At 33.6% G+C, this 14,942-nt stretch overlaps 2 protein-coding genes across 2 annotated transcripts; both read right to left on the bottom strand.

The window, feature by feature from the left end:
- Positions 1 to 599: 599 nt before the first annotated feature.
- Positions 600 to 2,927, bottom strand: LOC106653336 (zinc finger protein 12-like). The gene is made up of 6 exons (XM_023457947.1): positions 2,729 to 2,927; positions 2,192 to 2,392; positions 1,931 to 2,044; positions 1,670 to 1,810; positions 1,052 to 1,288; positions 600 to 880 (listed from the first exon to the last, which is right to left on the bottom strand). Exons 1-6 carry the CDS (start codon positions 2,925 to 2,927, stop codon positions 600 to 602), a joined length of 1,173 nt encoding a protein of 390 aa, XP_023313715.1.
- A 3,653-nt stretch (positions 2,928 to 6,580) lies between these two features.
- Positions 6,581 to 14,450, bottom strand: LOC111693403 (gastrula zinc finger protein XlCGF26.1-like). The gene is made up of 6 exons (XM_023457948.1): positions 14,425 to 14,450; positions 14,246 to 14,360; positions 12,667 to 12,961; positions 11,024 to 11,646; positions 10,633 to 10,891; positions 6,581 to 6,861 (listed from the first exon to the last, which is right to left on the bottom strand). The coding sequence occupies exons 1-6, from the start codon at positions 14,448 to 14,450 to the stop codon at positions 6,581 to 6,583; spliced, it is 1,599 nt and encodes a 532-aa protein (XP_023313716.1).
- Between the last annotated feature and the right edge of the window lie 492 nt (positions 14,451 to 14,942).

Raw genomic sequence — 14,942 nt, forward strand, 5'->3', positions numbered from 1 at the left:
ATTATGTTTTATGCAGAGGATTTATTTTTATGTATTTATTTGTTTTTTGATTCATTCATTCATGTACAGAGGTTAACTGATAGAGGTTTTAATAGGCCAAACAAAATTTATTGCAGTATGAAATACTCAACATTTTTTTCACAATTTTAAAAAATATTTATGATAAAAATGGTCCTGTACGGTAATCATGAAGGTACACAATTAAGACGTTTCTATACATCGAAGCAATAATTAAGACGTTACAATAATTAAGACGTTTTTATACATCGAAGCAAATTTCATTTAAATTATACAAATTTTTATAACACAAGAGCCATAAACTAGCGATAAAGTTACAATACAATGTGTGTGGACTTCCAAGGTAACTTGTGTCCAACACTAGATATTATTTCAGCGATAATACATTGAATTTATTTTACCTAATGGCTGTGTCCGATTATTATTGGCTTATTCTAACTAATACTTTTTGTCACCTACAGGATAGAAACTATAGTTGTATATCTGTTATTCTATAAGCCAGTCCATCTCATAATATACCCATATTATTCAAACTGATCAAGGGCCATAGACATGCCAGTCACATTCATTCTAATTCTCATTTATTTATCCCTCAGACATCCATCAGCTTTCTTACGCTTAAGAACAGTTTCGATGAAGACCACAAAAGTTGTCCATGTTTCCTTGTCTTGGAGCATCACGCCGATGATGTTGTCTGGCGTGAGTACTCCGTAAATAGACTCTAGTTCCTGACGCCGAGCTGTCCACTTAACACAGTGGAAAAACGTATGTTCAGCGTCGTCTCGTTCGTGTCCACAGTACATGCAGTTAGGTGTCAACACTTTTTTCTTATTAAAAAAGTGTTGCCTGAAGTAACCATATCCTGTCAGGAATTGGGTAACGTAAAAATTTATAACCCCAAATTTCCGTTCACTCCATGGGGTCAAATCATTTATAAGTCTTCTCGTCCAGCAAACACTTAATGTTTGATTTTGATTAGGTGTTAAATCATTATGATTTTCAAAGATGCTATTTTGTATTAGTGATTTCTTACGATCTTCATCCTCGACGAGTTTGCTCCGATCATGATCTGAATTTATGTGATATTCGAGGAGACTGTTCGATGGAAATGATTTGTCACAGATCTTACATTCAGAGGATTTGATACTATTATGTACTGCTTTTTCATGACGATCGAGGGTCTCCTTTTCTCCATATGATTTATGACATGTCTTACATTCAAAGGGTTTTCTATGATCATGTACGAATTTCATGTGAATTTTGAGATAACCTTTGTGTCCAAATGATTTGTGACAAATCTCACATTCGAAGGATTGGATACGTTCATGAACTACATTTGTGTGAACATTGAGATGTTCTTGCCGAGTAAACGATTTGTGACATATCTTACATTCGAAGGGTTTGGTACTATTATGTACTGCTTTCACATGACGATCGAGGGTCTCCTTTTCTCCATATGATTTATGACATGTCTTACATTCAAAGGGTTTTCTATGATCATGTACTACTTTCATGTGAATTTTGAGATAACCTTTGTGTCCAAATGATTTGTGACAAATCTCACATTCGAAGGATTGGATACGTTCATGAACTACATTTGTGTGAACATTGAGATGTTCTTGCCGAGTAAACAATTTGTGACATATCTTACATTCGAAGGGTTTGGTACTATTATGTATTGCTTTCACATGACGATCGAGGGTCTCCTTTTCTCCATATGATTTATGACATGTCTTACATTCAAAGGGTTTTCTATGATCATGTACGAATTTCATGTGAATTTTGAGATAACCTTTGTGTCCAAATGATTTGTGACAAATCTCACATTTGAAGGGTTTTCTATGATCATGTACGAATTTCATGTGAATTTTGAGATAACCTTTGTGTCCAAATGATTTGTGACATATCTTACATTCGAAGGGTTTGGCACTATTATGTACTGCTTTCACATGACGATCGAGGGTACCCTTTTCTCCAAATAATTTATGACAAATTTTATATTCAAAGGGTTCGCTACGATCATGAGCTAGAATAATGTGACTTTTGAGGTGTCCTTTTTGTCCAAATAATTTCTGACAAATGTCACATTCAAAGGATTTGATACGATCATGTACTGTATAAATGTGAACTTTGAGATATTCTTGTCGTGGAAACGATTTGTGACAAATCTTACATTCGAAGGGTTTGATACTATTATGTACTTCATTTATATGTCTTTCCAGGATACCTTTTTCTACAAATGATTTGGTACAAATGGTGCATTCAAAGGGTTTGCTCTTTTTATGTACTGTACTCATGTGTCCTTTGGGATTATTCTGATATCCAAAAGATTTATGATAAATTTTAACTTCAAAGGGTTCGCTAGGACCATGAACTAGAATAATGTGACTTTTGAGATGTCCTTTCTGTCCAAACGATTTGTGACAAATCTCACATTGAAAGGGTTTATTCTGATTGTGTACTAAATTAATGTGAATTTTGAGATAACCTTTTTGTCCGAATGATTTTCGACAAATTTCACATTCAAATGGTTTGCTATGATCATGTACTGCTTTCACGTGGCGCATGAGGTGACTCTTATATCCAAATGTTTTATGACATCTCTTACATTCGAACGGTTTGATACTTTTATGTACTGCATTTATGTGAATTTTCAGATGTTCTTGCCGAGCAAACGATTTGTTACAAATCTCGCATTTAAATGACTTACTACTGATATGTATAGCATTCATGTGACCTTTGAGAACATGTTTGTATCCAAATGATTTATAACAAATGTGACACTTGAAGGGTTTGTCATGAACTCGAATAATGTGAATTTTGAGATCTCCTTTATGTCTAAATGATTTTTGACACTTGTCACATTCAAAGGTTTTGATACGATCATATACTGGATTCATGTAAGCCATGAGGGTATTTCTTTATTCAAATGATTTGTGACGAATATTACAGTCCCACAGTCTGATCCTTTCAAGGATCAGATGCATTCATACGTAGGGCTTCGCAGTAAAAGTTTTTTGAAAAATTGTTGACTTTTGCGCTGAATTTTTGTTCTCAGCTTTTTCAAAATATTTTATTTTCCCATAATCGGCATTTTTGAATGTAAATTCAAACTGAATTGACTATTTTTATCGTGATTGAAACTTTATTTTATCAAAATTTTTAGATTCTTATATTCGTGCAATTGTTAATACGTTTTTTTCTTACTCAAAAAATCAATAACATTTTTATTTAGTTTTGCTAATAGTGATTTATAAAGACTTTAGATCAATTTCAACATTTTTGCATTCAAAGTTATGACTATATTTTTATTTCTTGGCCCAGTCTCATTTTGCCTAAAATGGAAATTGTTCGTTAATTTCTGAAGGTAGTTAAAATAAGATATTTCAAATCATTGAACTCACCGATTATTCAAACAATGACACTTTTTGACGTTTTCTGCTCTACAAGAGTCCGCTGAGGGAAAATTAAAATCGTCGCCTGCTTCTGGCTAATATTATTCAGTTCTTTCTTTATCCTGAAGAATAATAAAGTTTAATGAGAGATGGTTGAGACAATTATCATGACTGTATAATACGCAACTACCTAGGCAACTGCTACTTTCTATTTCTTGTTGGTTCATATGCATTTACTGTAACTTTTCACTATATGACGACAAAAAAATTAATTACCACCAATAGTTGACACTGTACCTCGATTTTAGGTATGAATTTATACTCATTCACATAAATAATTTTACTCAGTTTGCTCATAAATAACGCAAGAAATTAAGATGTACACTGGAATGGATATCACTGTCAATTGCTGGTTATTATTGATTCGCGTCACTGCAAAATATGAGGCACCGATTTCACTTATGTGCTCAGTTTCCCGTCATGCCAACCTTTTAAATTCTCCATACCACACTGAAAACAAACGTCACTATAAATAGCAGCATATAGAGTATTATATCATATTATTGGATTGTCCCACCACTTTCAAGGTATAATTTTCGAAGGGATGTCTTGGCTATTCCTCGTGCATAATTTTTTCGGTATTTTTCTGTTTAGGGCGAATACCTCAGACGTATATTATTTTAGAGATAACCCATTGACTGGTATTGTCTTCCGACAGAACACTTCCCCTCTGCCTTTTAACTGCGTGTTAATGCACAATTATTTTGTATCGTGTCACCTTTATTTAAAGTATAGATTTATACTCATTCACGTAAATAGTTTTTAATCAGTTTGCTCACAAACAACACAAGAAATTAAGGTTTACACTGGAATCGACATCACTATCAATCGCACTGCGCATAATCTGAACAGTGTCACTTAGAAATGCAAGGCGAGCAATGGACTTACCTATGTCAATGTTGGATTGCGGGTGACTACAATACGACCGCCCATCACTGTTTTATCGATATAGCTAGTGTTGCCAAATTTTGACTCGAACAACTCCATAATATTGTCACGGTGTATGAGCGTATAGAAATGTAAAGAATGAAAATAAAAATGTGTCTTACTTATTGAAATTTCTCCATGATATTGAAGGGCGATTTAAACGGTCCAAACCCCGAAAAATGTAAAAACAGATTGCACAGGAGGTACTGGTATAGAATGACAATGTCTGATACGTTGATAAAACAGTGACGGCCAAACATATTGTAGTCACCTGCAATTCAAACGCTGACTTACTCTCGATACCACATCAGAAAAAACACTGCTCTATAGACGAAGGTAGGAAGTACTATCAAATTATAGGTGGCCCGTCGCGGGTTGCTGACCCACCACTTATGAAGCGCAACTCTTGAGAGATCAGGTAGGGTGACTATCTAATCCTCGTGCATGGATCTTACGGCATTTTTTTGTTTAGGGGGAACGCCTCAGATGTATAGATTATATATTCACGTATATATTAGGGAGATGACCCGCTGACTAGAATCGCCTCCTGGCAAAACATTTTCCCCTTTACCTTCGAGCGAGTCAATGCCCAATTATTGTGTACGTGTGTCCCTTTATAATTTTTATGCTAAGCATGAGTATTTTAATTCAGTCACGGGGGGAAAAATTTCAAAGCAGTGGATTGAGGGATGACATATGCAGCAATAATAACAATTCTACACATACAGGTAAGGCATCATCTCTTTTTTCAAGTTAAACGCACTGACAATTACAAAAGAAGATTTAAAAATTCGAAACTAAAATCGTGATTGACAAGTTTGTCGTTGAAAGCATACAATGTACTTCGATAATTGTTTGTAAATGTTCAAGGAACATAATAAATGCGTGAATTATGGAAATTTTGATAGATATTTTTTTTTTATTTATCAGGTGTTTTTACAAACGAAAAATCTTAATTTTTTGTTATTGCTGAACCAAGCGAAGTAGTTTAAGTTCTTTTCGTTAAACTTTTCAATGTATTGCCTTACTTCGATATCACACGAATGGACGAACTAATCTCTTTCAAATTTGAATAGATTCATATATTGACGAATGGCTGTATAATTTTTGGTAAGCACCATGATGCACTCCCATAATAAACATTATCACCATATGGAATTTGAAAAAACTTTAAAATGGATATTTTTTTTTCTTTCACGTTTACTGAAACACAAGTCTTTAAATTGTTTAATTTTTATATCATGGCTGGGATATGCAATGTTGATAATTAAGTTATCATGGCTCATTGGGTAAGGTAGTAAGTCTGTGAAAAACGAGCTCGTAAAAGCGATAATAATATGAGATATACGATAATAATTTAAAAAGTTCAACAGCTGCTTTGGCTTGCAGTACTCCTTACGAACTAAATTATGAATGACTTCCCGACATTATCGCCACGCTTGACGTAGTATGCCTTGTATAGAAATTTGGCTTGCGCTACTATGGATATATTCAAGAAATAATAAAAAAAAATTGGAGGCTCGAATCGCGATCGAAATTTCGGTTGTGGAATGCACGTTATGAAATTTTTTTTTCAATCAGAAAACACGAAAGAATGCTTGAACATTAGAAATTTTGATCAATACATTTTTTAAAACCATTTTCGTATTTTTGATAATGGAAAATCGAGTTGTTTCGTCAAAGTGACAATATTAACAAGAATAGATTAGGAATGATTCTGGATAATCGTCGATTTGCAAGATTACCTAATATTATGAAAAGAGGTTAATGGAATAGTGCAGTTTTATACCAATAAAGAAATGAACAAATGTAACATAATGAAAAGTTATTAGGTTAATTTATTTATTAAAAAATTATGGTCATAGCTCTTTCCTTTGAAAACCAAATTGAATACAGTTTGACTGGAAATTTTTTCCAAATGTGAAACAATATTTATAATAATACTTTTCAATTATTACAATTCTTATAAACATGCTACATTGTTATGTTCTGATAATTTGGAGCAAATTTTACCTGAAAAAGATTTATTACGATAAAAAAATCTTTTTATCTGGAATTTTTGTCTCCCATAGGATGAAAACTGCCCATTCTAAAAGCCAGTCCGTTTTCATACATACCCATTTTCATTCAAACCGATCAAGGGCCATAGACATGCCAATCACATTCATTCTAATTCTCATTCATTTATCCCTCAGACATCCATCAGCTTTCTTACGCTTAAGAACAGTTTCGATGAAGACCACAAAAGTTGTCCATGTTTCCTTGTCCCGGAGCATCACGCCGATGATGTTGTCTGGCGTGATTTCTCCGTAAACGGACTCTAGTTCCTGACGCCGAGCTGTCCACTTGACACAGTGGAAAAACGTATGTTCAGCGTCGTCTCGTTCGTGTCCACAGTACATGCAGTTAGGCGTTAGCAATTTTTTCTTATTAAAAAAGTGTTGCCTGAAGTAACCATATCCTGTCAGGAATTGGGTAACGTAAAAATTTATAACCCCAAATTTTCGTTCATTCCATGGGGTCGAATCATTTATAAGTCTTCTCGTCCAGCAAACATTTAATGATTGATTCCGATTAGGTATTGGATTAATATTATTTTGATTGATGCAATTTTGCATTGCTGATTGCTCGCGATCTTTATCCTTAGAGAGTTTCCCGTGATTATTAATTGAATTTATATGGCATTTATGATTACTTTTGCTCTCGAAAGATTTGTGACAAATATTACATTCACAAGTGGGGCTACTATAGTGTAGCATCGTTATGTGTCTTCTCAGATGACGTTTGCAGTTAAAAGATTGTTGACAAAAGTTACATTCGAAGAAATTTTTATAATTACTTTTTGTTTTAATCACAGCGTCATCAGTAATTTTTAGGTCAAACAACTTGTGGCCGATGTCACATTCAAAGGACGTGTTACTATTGTGTTCCGTTTCTATGTGTCTTCTAAGACAATTCTTACGGTCGAAAAATTTGTGACAAATATCACATTCGTAGGTTGTTTTATAATTTCTATCTATATCAACGTCAGGTTCAAGAGTACTTTTTAATTTGAATGACTTGTAATCAATTTCGCATTCAAAAGCTGTGCTACTACTGTGTACCGTTGCTATATGTTTTCTAAGATGATATTTGCAGTCAAAAAATTCGTTACATATATCACATTTGAAGCATTCTCTATAATCATTTGCTTCTTGTTGGTGAACTCCAAGTGTACTTTTCAGTTCAAATGACTCAAGATCATTGCCAATCTCCAAAGATGTGTTTTCAGAGTGTACCCCTGCTATATGTCTTCTTAGATAATGCTTGCGGCTATATGAAATGTGACAAATGTCACATTCAAAGGATTTTCTATAATTATGTTCTGTTTTTTCATGATTTTCGATAATACCACTGACTTGCTCCAATTTTTGAAAGATGTCACAATTAGCGGGTGTATTGTCGTTATGTATCGTTGTTATATGTTTTTTTAGATGATGCTTGCGACCGTATGATAAGTCACAAATGTCACATTGAAAGGATTGTCTATAATTATGTTCTGTTTTTTCATGAGTTCCGAGAGGACCACTGACTTGCACCAATTTCCGACAGATGTTACAATCACAAGGTGTATTGTCATTATGTACCGTTGTTATATGTCTTCTTAGATAATGCTTGCGGCTATATGAAATGTGACAAATGTCACATTCAAAGAATTTTCTATAATTATGTTCTGTTGTTTTATGATTTTCGATAGTACCACTGGCTTGCTCCAATTTTTGAAAGATATCACAATTAGCGGGTGTATTGTCGTTATGTATCGTTGTTATATGTTTTTTTAGATGATGCTTGCTACCGTATGATAAGTGACAAATATCACATTGGAAGGATTTTTGATAATTATGTTCTGTTTTTTCATGATTTTCGATATTACCACTCACTTGCTGAAATTTTTGAATGATGTCACAATTAGCGGGTGTATTGTTGTTATGTACTGTTGTTATATGTCTTCGTAGATGATGCTTCCGACCGTATGATAAGTGACATTTATCACATTGGAAGGATTTTTGATAATTATGTTCTGTTTTTTCATGATTTTCGATAGTACCACTGACTTGCTCCAATTTTTGAAAGATATCACAATTAGCGGGTGTATTGTTCCAATGTACTGTTGTTATATGTCTTCGTAGATGATGCTTCCGACCGTATGATAAGTGACAAATATCACATTCAAAGGATTTCTTATAATTATGTTCTGTTTTTTCATGATTTTCGATAGTACCACTGACTTGCTCCAATTTTTGAAAGATATCACAATTAGCGGGTATATTGTCGTTATGTATCGTTGTTATATGTTTTTTTAGATGATGCTTGCGACCGTATGATAAGTGACAAATATCACATTGTAAGGATTTTTGATAATTATGTTCTGTTTTTTCATGATTTTCGATATTACCACTCACTTGCTGTAATTTTTGAATGATGTCACAATTAGCGGGTGTATTGTTGTTATGTACTGTTGTTATATGTCTTCGTAGATGATGCTTCCGACCGTATGATAAGTGACATTTATCACATTGGAAGGATTTTTGATAATTATGTTCTGTTTTTTCATGATTTTCGATAGTACCACTGACTTGCTCCAATTTTTGAAAGATATCACAATTAGCGGGTGTTTTGTTCCAATGTACTGTTGTTATATGTCTTCGTAAATGATGCTTGCGACTGTATGATAGGTGGCAAATATCATATTCAAAGGATTTCTTATAATTATGTTCTGTTTTTTCATGATTTTCGATAATACCACTGACTTGCTCCAATTTTTGAAAGATTTCACAATCAGAGGGTGTATTGTCATTATGTACCGTTGTTATATGTTCTTTTAGATGATGCTTTCGACCGTATGATAGGTGACAAATATCACATTCAAAGGATTTCTTATAATTATGTTCGGTTTGCTGCTGAGAATCAAGAGTACTTACTAGTTGAACTGATTTATCATTATGTACCGTTATTATGTGTCTTTGCAGATTATGCTTGCGGCCAAATGATTGGTGGCAAACATTGCATTCGAAAGGTTTGCCACAATCGTGTATTACTTTTATGTGTTTATCGAGGATCCTTTTTCGTGTAAAACTTTTATAACAAATCTCACATTTGAAGGTTTTTTGACGTTCGTGTACTGAATTTATGTGGTTACTACGATGACCCTTTGGAGTAAACGTTTCGTGACAAATTTCACTATTGAAACGTTTACTACGAGTATGCACTGCATTCGTGTGATATTCGAGTAGACTCTTAAGTAAAAATAATTCAAGACAAATTTTACATTCGAAGAGTTGGCTCCGATCGTGTATCATATTTATGTGATATTCGAGGAGGTTCTTGAGTAGAAATGTTTTTTGACAAATGTCACATTTGAAGGGTTTGCTCCAGTCATGATCTAAATTTATGTGATATCTGAGGAGACTCTTTGATAGAAATGTTTTGTGACAAATGTCACATTTGAAGAGTATACTACGATTATGTATTGAATTAATATGGAAGTCGAGGTCAGTCTTGGATGAAAATGATTCGAGACAAATATCACAATTAAATCGTTTTCTACGATCGTGAGCCAATTTTATGTGGTTACTAAGATGACCCTTCAGAGAAAATGTTTTCATACAAATCTCACATTTAAAGGGTTTTTTACTACGACTATGTGCTATATTTATGTGTTTACTAAGATTAACCTTTAAAGAAAACAATTTTTTACAAATATCACATTCAAAGTATTCGCTGCAATCGCGAACTACATTTTCGTTTTTGTTGCAATCACTATTATTTGAAAATAATTTATTTAAAATTTCACATCCACGTATGGCCCTATGATCGTGTACCGTCGTTATGTGTCTTCTTAGATATCGTTTGCGATCAAAAGAATGGTGACAAATGTCACATTGGAAAGATTTTTTATAATTATTTGCTGTATAAATGTCAGCTTCAAGAGTACTTTTCAGTTTAACCGATTTATCGATAGCATCAGATTGAATAGGTGCGCTATTATCATGTACTGTTATTATGTGTCTTTCAAGATGCTTGTGGGCAAATGATTGGTGGCCAATATTGCATTCGAAAGATTTGTCACGATTGTGTATTAATTTTATGTGTTTATTGTGGGAACTTTTTGATGTAAAGCTTTTAAAACAAATCTCACATTTGAACGGTGTGCTACGCTTATGCACGGTATTAATGTGAATATTGAGATTACCCTTGTATTTAAATGATTTGTTGCAAATTTCGCACTTGAAGGGTTTTGTATTATTATGAACCGTATTTATATGACGGTAGAGGTTACCCTTGATTGTAAATGACTTGCGACAAATGTCACATTGGAAGAATTTTCCATAATTACTTGCTGTATTAATTTCAGCTTCACGAGTACTTTCTAGTTCAACTGATTTGTTAATAGCGCTATCATCATGTACTGTTATTATATGACTTTGAAGATGATGCTTGCGGCCAAATGACTTATGGCAAATATCGCATTCGAAAGATTTGTCACGAATATGTATTACATTTATGTGTGTACTAAGGGAACTTTTAGTTGTAAAACTTTTAAAACAAATCTCACATTTGAAGGGTGTGCTACGCTTATGTACGGCATTAATATGAACATTGACATAATTCTTGGATTTAAATGATTTGTGGCAAATTTCGCACTTGAAGGGTTTCGTACTATTATGAACTGAATTTATATGTCTGCTGAGATAACCCTTGATTGAAAATGACTTGTGACACATATCGCATTGAAAGGGTTTATTACGATTATGTACTGATTTTATGTGAACCCTGAGACTACTTTTTAATCTAAATGATTTATGACAAATTTTACATTGGAAAAGTTCTCCCCAATCATGCATTTTAATTATGTGCCCTTTGAGTAAATTCTTGTATCCAAATGCTTTGTGACATTTATCACATTTGAAGGGATTTCTACGAAGGTGTACTGCTTTAATGTGAGCACTGAGGCTTTGTTTTTGTCCAAATGATTTTCTACAAATGTCGCATTCAAAAGATTTCATACGATAGTGTACTGTATCTACGTGACTTTTAAGATTGGCCTTGTATGAAAACGATTTTTCACAGATATCGCACTTGAAGGGTTTGTTGCCTTCGTGTACTGTATTTATATGAATTTTCAATGTACGTTTTCGTCGGAATGATTTTAGGCAAATTTTACATTTGAATGGTGCACTAGAATTATGTACCTCCTGTATGTGAGCTTTGAGGCGACAATTTAGCCGAAATACTTTGTGACAAATTTCACACTCGAAAAATTGTTTAGGATTATGCATTGAATAGATATGAGTTTTGAGTGCACGCTTATGGCTGAATGAATTTTGGCAAATTTCACAGCGAAAGGGGTTTTTACCATCATGTACAGTCATAATGTGAATTCTGAGTGCATACTCGCTACTAAATGGATTGTGACAAATGTCACACTCACAGGAGGTTTTACGATTATGTACTACATTTAGATGATTTTTAAGTACAGCTTTATATCCAAAAGATTTGTCACAAATTTCACATTGATAGGGTTTACTACGATCGTGTACTGTCTGTTTGTGTTTTCTGAGGTTACTTTCTAATCCAAATGATTTGTGACAAATGTCACATGCAAAGGATTTGTTCCGATTATGTACTGCGCGTATGTGAACTTTGAGACCATTTTTATCTGATGTAGATTTTTGGCAAATGTCGCACTTGAATCGTTCTTTATAATAGTGTACTTCATTCACATGAGTTTTGAGATGAATTTTCTGCCCAAACGATTTTTCACAAAAATCACATTTGAATAATTTGCTATGTTCGATATTTACGTGAGTTTTGAGATCATATTTGCAGCTGAACGAATTGTGACATTTTTTACACTGGAGTAATTTGCTTTGATCGTGCATTACCAACATGTGATTTTTAAGTACACTCTGGTATCCAAATGATTTATGACATATATCACATTCAAAGGCTTTGTTATTATTATGTCCAATATGTATATGTTTGGCGAGATAAGCTTTTTGTGCATAAGATTTGTGACAAATGTCACATTGAAAGGGTTTAATGCGATTATGTACTGCCTTTATGTGTTTATTAAGGTTAGTTTTAAGTCCATACGATTTGTGACAAGTAGCACACTTGAAGGGTTTGATGCGATCATGTACTATATTCATATGATTTTTAAGTATACTCTTATATTTAAATGGTTTTTGACAGACCTTACATGCTAGGGTTTTGTTACAATCACGTGAGACCTTCAAGTGAGACTTGACGGCTTCATTCGATGCCAATGATGTGTGACAAAGATTACTTTCGAATTGACCATTTTTATCGTAATTAAACCCTTTTTTTATCAAAATTATTGGTTGTTTTTCATTCACGAAATTCTTAAGTTTACTTTTATCTTTTTCCACAATAGGTTGATTCTCGGTCTTGCAGGTGGTCGTTGATAGAGACGGCAGTTCCTTTTCAACATCTCTGCACTCAAAATCTATCCTGATATATTCATCTGTTATCTCCGCAGTTTCACTCCAGTGTTTCCTCTAAAATAAAAATTATGGAGTAGTTTTTTATGGTCAAATAAGAAAAAATATTTTAAATCTGAGGAGACCTTACTCAGAATTGGCCTTGAACAAGTGTCATCTCACCAGTTATTGAAATCATATAAAAGCAAACAAGTGAATGAAAATTTTGGTCCAACTTAAAATTCAATAATGGTAAAATTAAAATAGTTGATAAGTAATAAAATATTTTTTGTAACATATTATAATTTTATTGCGCGTCAATTTCAAGTTAAACGTAAACTAAGCTTTCAATTACTGGTGAGGTGACTCTACATGAACTAACGCTACCACAATCTGCTACAAATGATTAAAGAGAACGCACATTATTAAAAAAAAACTTCATTTTTATCGTTCTTAAATTTTACTACTTGGAAATTTTTCAATATTTACGGAGGCTCGATCAAAAACGTATTTCATTTACCATCTTCGTGAAATTTTAACCCAAGACGATAGTTATCGTGGTTACAAATTCATTGATAAAAAAAAGTTATGGTTTGCCCAACAAATTCAAGAGATAATTACATTCTAAGTTTAGCCCATTCAACAAGAACTCTTATGGAAAATCGTATATTTACCATTTTTTTGAAGTTTATAACATTAAAAGTAAATTTTATAAGCTTTCTCGTGATATGATTACAAGTAAGGGTCACCGAGCATTTACAAAAGATATAAAGAGTTGAAACCGGAAGTCGTGACACGTCACGTGACGCCAGCGTAATCACGGGTAATTCAAAATTCAACAATAAATAATGTCATGTTTTAGCAAATATAAATTCATTTTTCCTCATTCGTCAATGTTGCTAAATATTGGTATTCTGTATACCTAAATTGTTTTCTGTGATAATTTTGGGTGTCAAACGTGAGTGCGTTGTGCGCTTGCGCAATGCATGCACAAAACGTTCAATTGTAAGTTACCTTACATCGATCGAGCCTCTTTGCAATAGAAAAAATAAAATAAACGAAGATTATGTTATAAACTGTAAAAATACGCAATGAGTCGCCTTTCAGCCTCAGCACCCCCTCGAAAAATCAATCGAAATTAGTCTTAAGCATTGTTTCGAGGAAAGAGTTGTAATAAACGACATGAGACCTCTAAAAAAATTAATTAATTAATTTTTTTAATACAGTTTAAGACCGTTAAAGTATGCGTAAAAAGGATCATTGAAATAAGACTTTTTCCTCCATTAAAAATAAACATTTGAAACAAATGTGCACTTTTTGGTTCGAAGGTGTAAGATCTCCATATTATATCTTCGAACTCACCGATGATTCAGGCAATAACCTTGTTTCACGGTTTTCTGCTTCGACAGAGTCTGTCGGATTGAAATTAAAATCGTCGCCTTCATCTGGACAAGTATTATTCAATACTTTCTTTTCTCTGAAAAATAATTGACTACAATAAGGGATCGCTTGAAAAATGTTCGTGACGGTACAATACACACCTATCTACGTTGCTGCGGCTCTCCATTACTTTTTGGAGTATATTTATTTAACTTTGCACGATATGCTGACAAGAAAGCTCAAAATTAAACGCCACAAGTAGTTGACACTGTACCTCGATTTCAAGTAACGACCTTTCACATATAGATAATTAGAAAACAAGTTGCTCGCCAAGAAATTAAGTTTTACACTGCGATAAACATCACTATTAATCGAACTGCGAATCAGCTGAACAGCGTCACTTCGAAATATTGGACGAGCAATATGGGTTTACTTATGTATTTATGATGAGCGTTGACCAAGCCAATGCGTAGATCGAAGATATTCTGCGTACGAAACACGTGACTTTCCCATCATACCACACTCGAGCAAATTCTCCCTGCCGCTCATAACAAATACTGCACCATAAATGGCAGCGTAGAGTGTACTATCGAATTATAGGTTGCCCCACTACTTTGAAGGCGTAACTTTCGAAGGGATGTCTTGGGTAACTAGCTAGTCCTCGTGCGTTGGTCTTACG

Source organism: Trichogramma pretiosum, unplaced genomic scaffold, assembly GCF_000599845.2.
Source record: "Trichogramma pretiosum strain Unisexual culture from Peru unplaced genomic scaffold, Tpre_2.0 scaffold35, whole genome shotgun sequence".
Taxonomy (NCBI): domain Eukaryota; kingdom Metazoa; phylum Arthropoda; class Insecta; order Hymenoptera; family Trichogrammatidae; genus Trichogramma; species Trichogramma pretiosum.

Excerpts from the sequence above, each read along its gene's own strand:
- LOC106653336 (XM_023457947.1), bottom strand. The coding sequence starts at position 2,927 with ATGGCTTACATGAATCCAGTATATGATCGTATCAAAACCTTTGAATGT. Across the intron at positions 2,393-2,728 it reads GAATGCTATACATATCAGTA|TTCATGGTCCTAGCGAACCC; the intron begins GTAAGTCATTTA and ends ACATTATTCTAG. Across the intron at positions 1,289-1,669 it reads TAGTACCAAACCCTTCGAAT|GTTATCTCAAAATTCACATG; the intron begins GTAAGATATGTC and ends TTGGACACAAAG.
- LOC111693403 (XM_023457948.1), bottom strand. The coding sequence starts at position 14,450 with ATGGAGAGCCGCAGCAACGTAGATAG. Across the intron at positions 14,361-14,424 it reads AGCCGCAGCAACGTAGATAG|AGAAAAGAAAGTATTGAATA; the intron begins GTGTGTATTGTA and ends ATTATTTTTCAG. Across the intron at positions 12,962-14,245 it reads GGTTATTGCCTGAATCATCG|AGGAAACACTGGAGTGAAAC; the intron begins GTGAGTTCGAAG and ends TTTTTATTTTAG.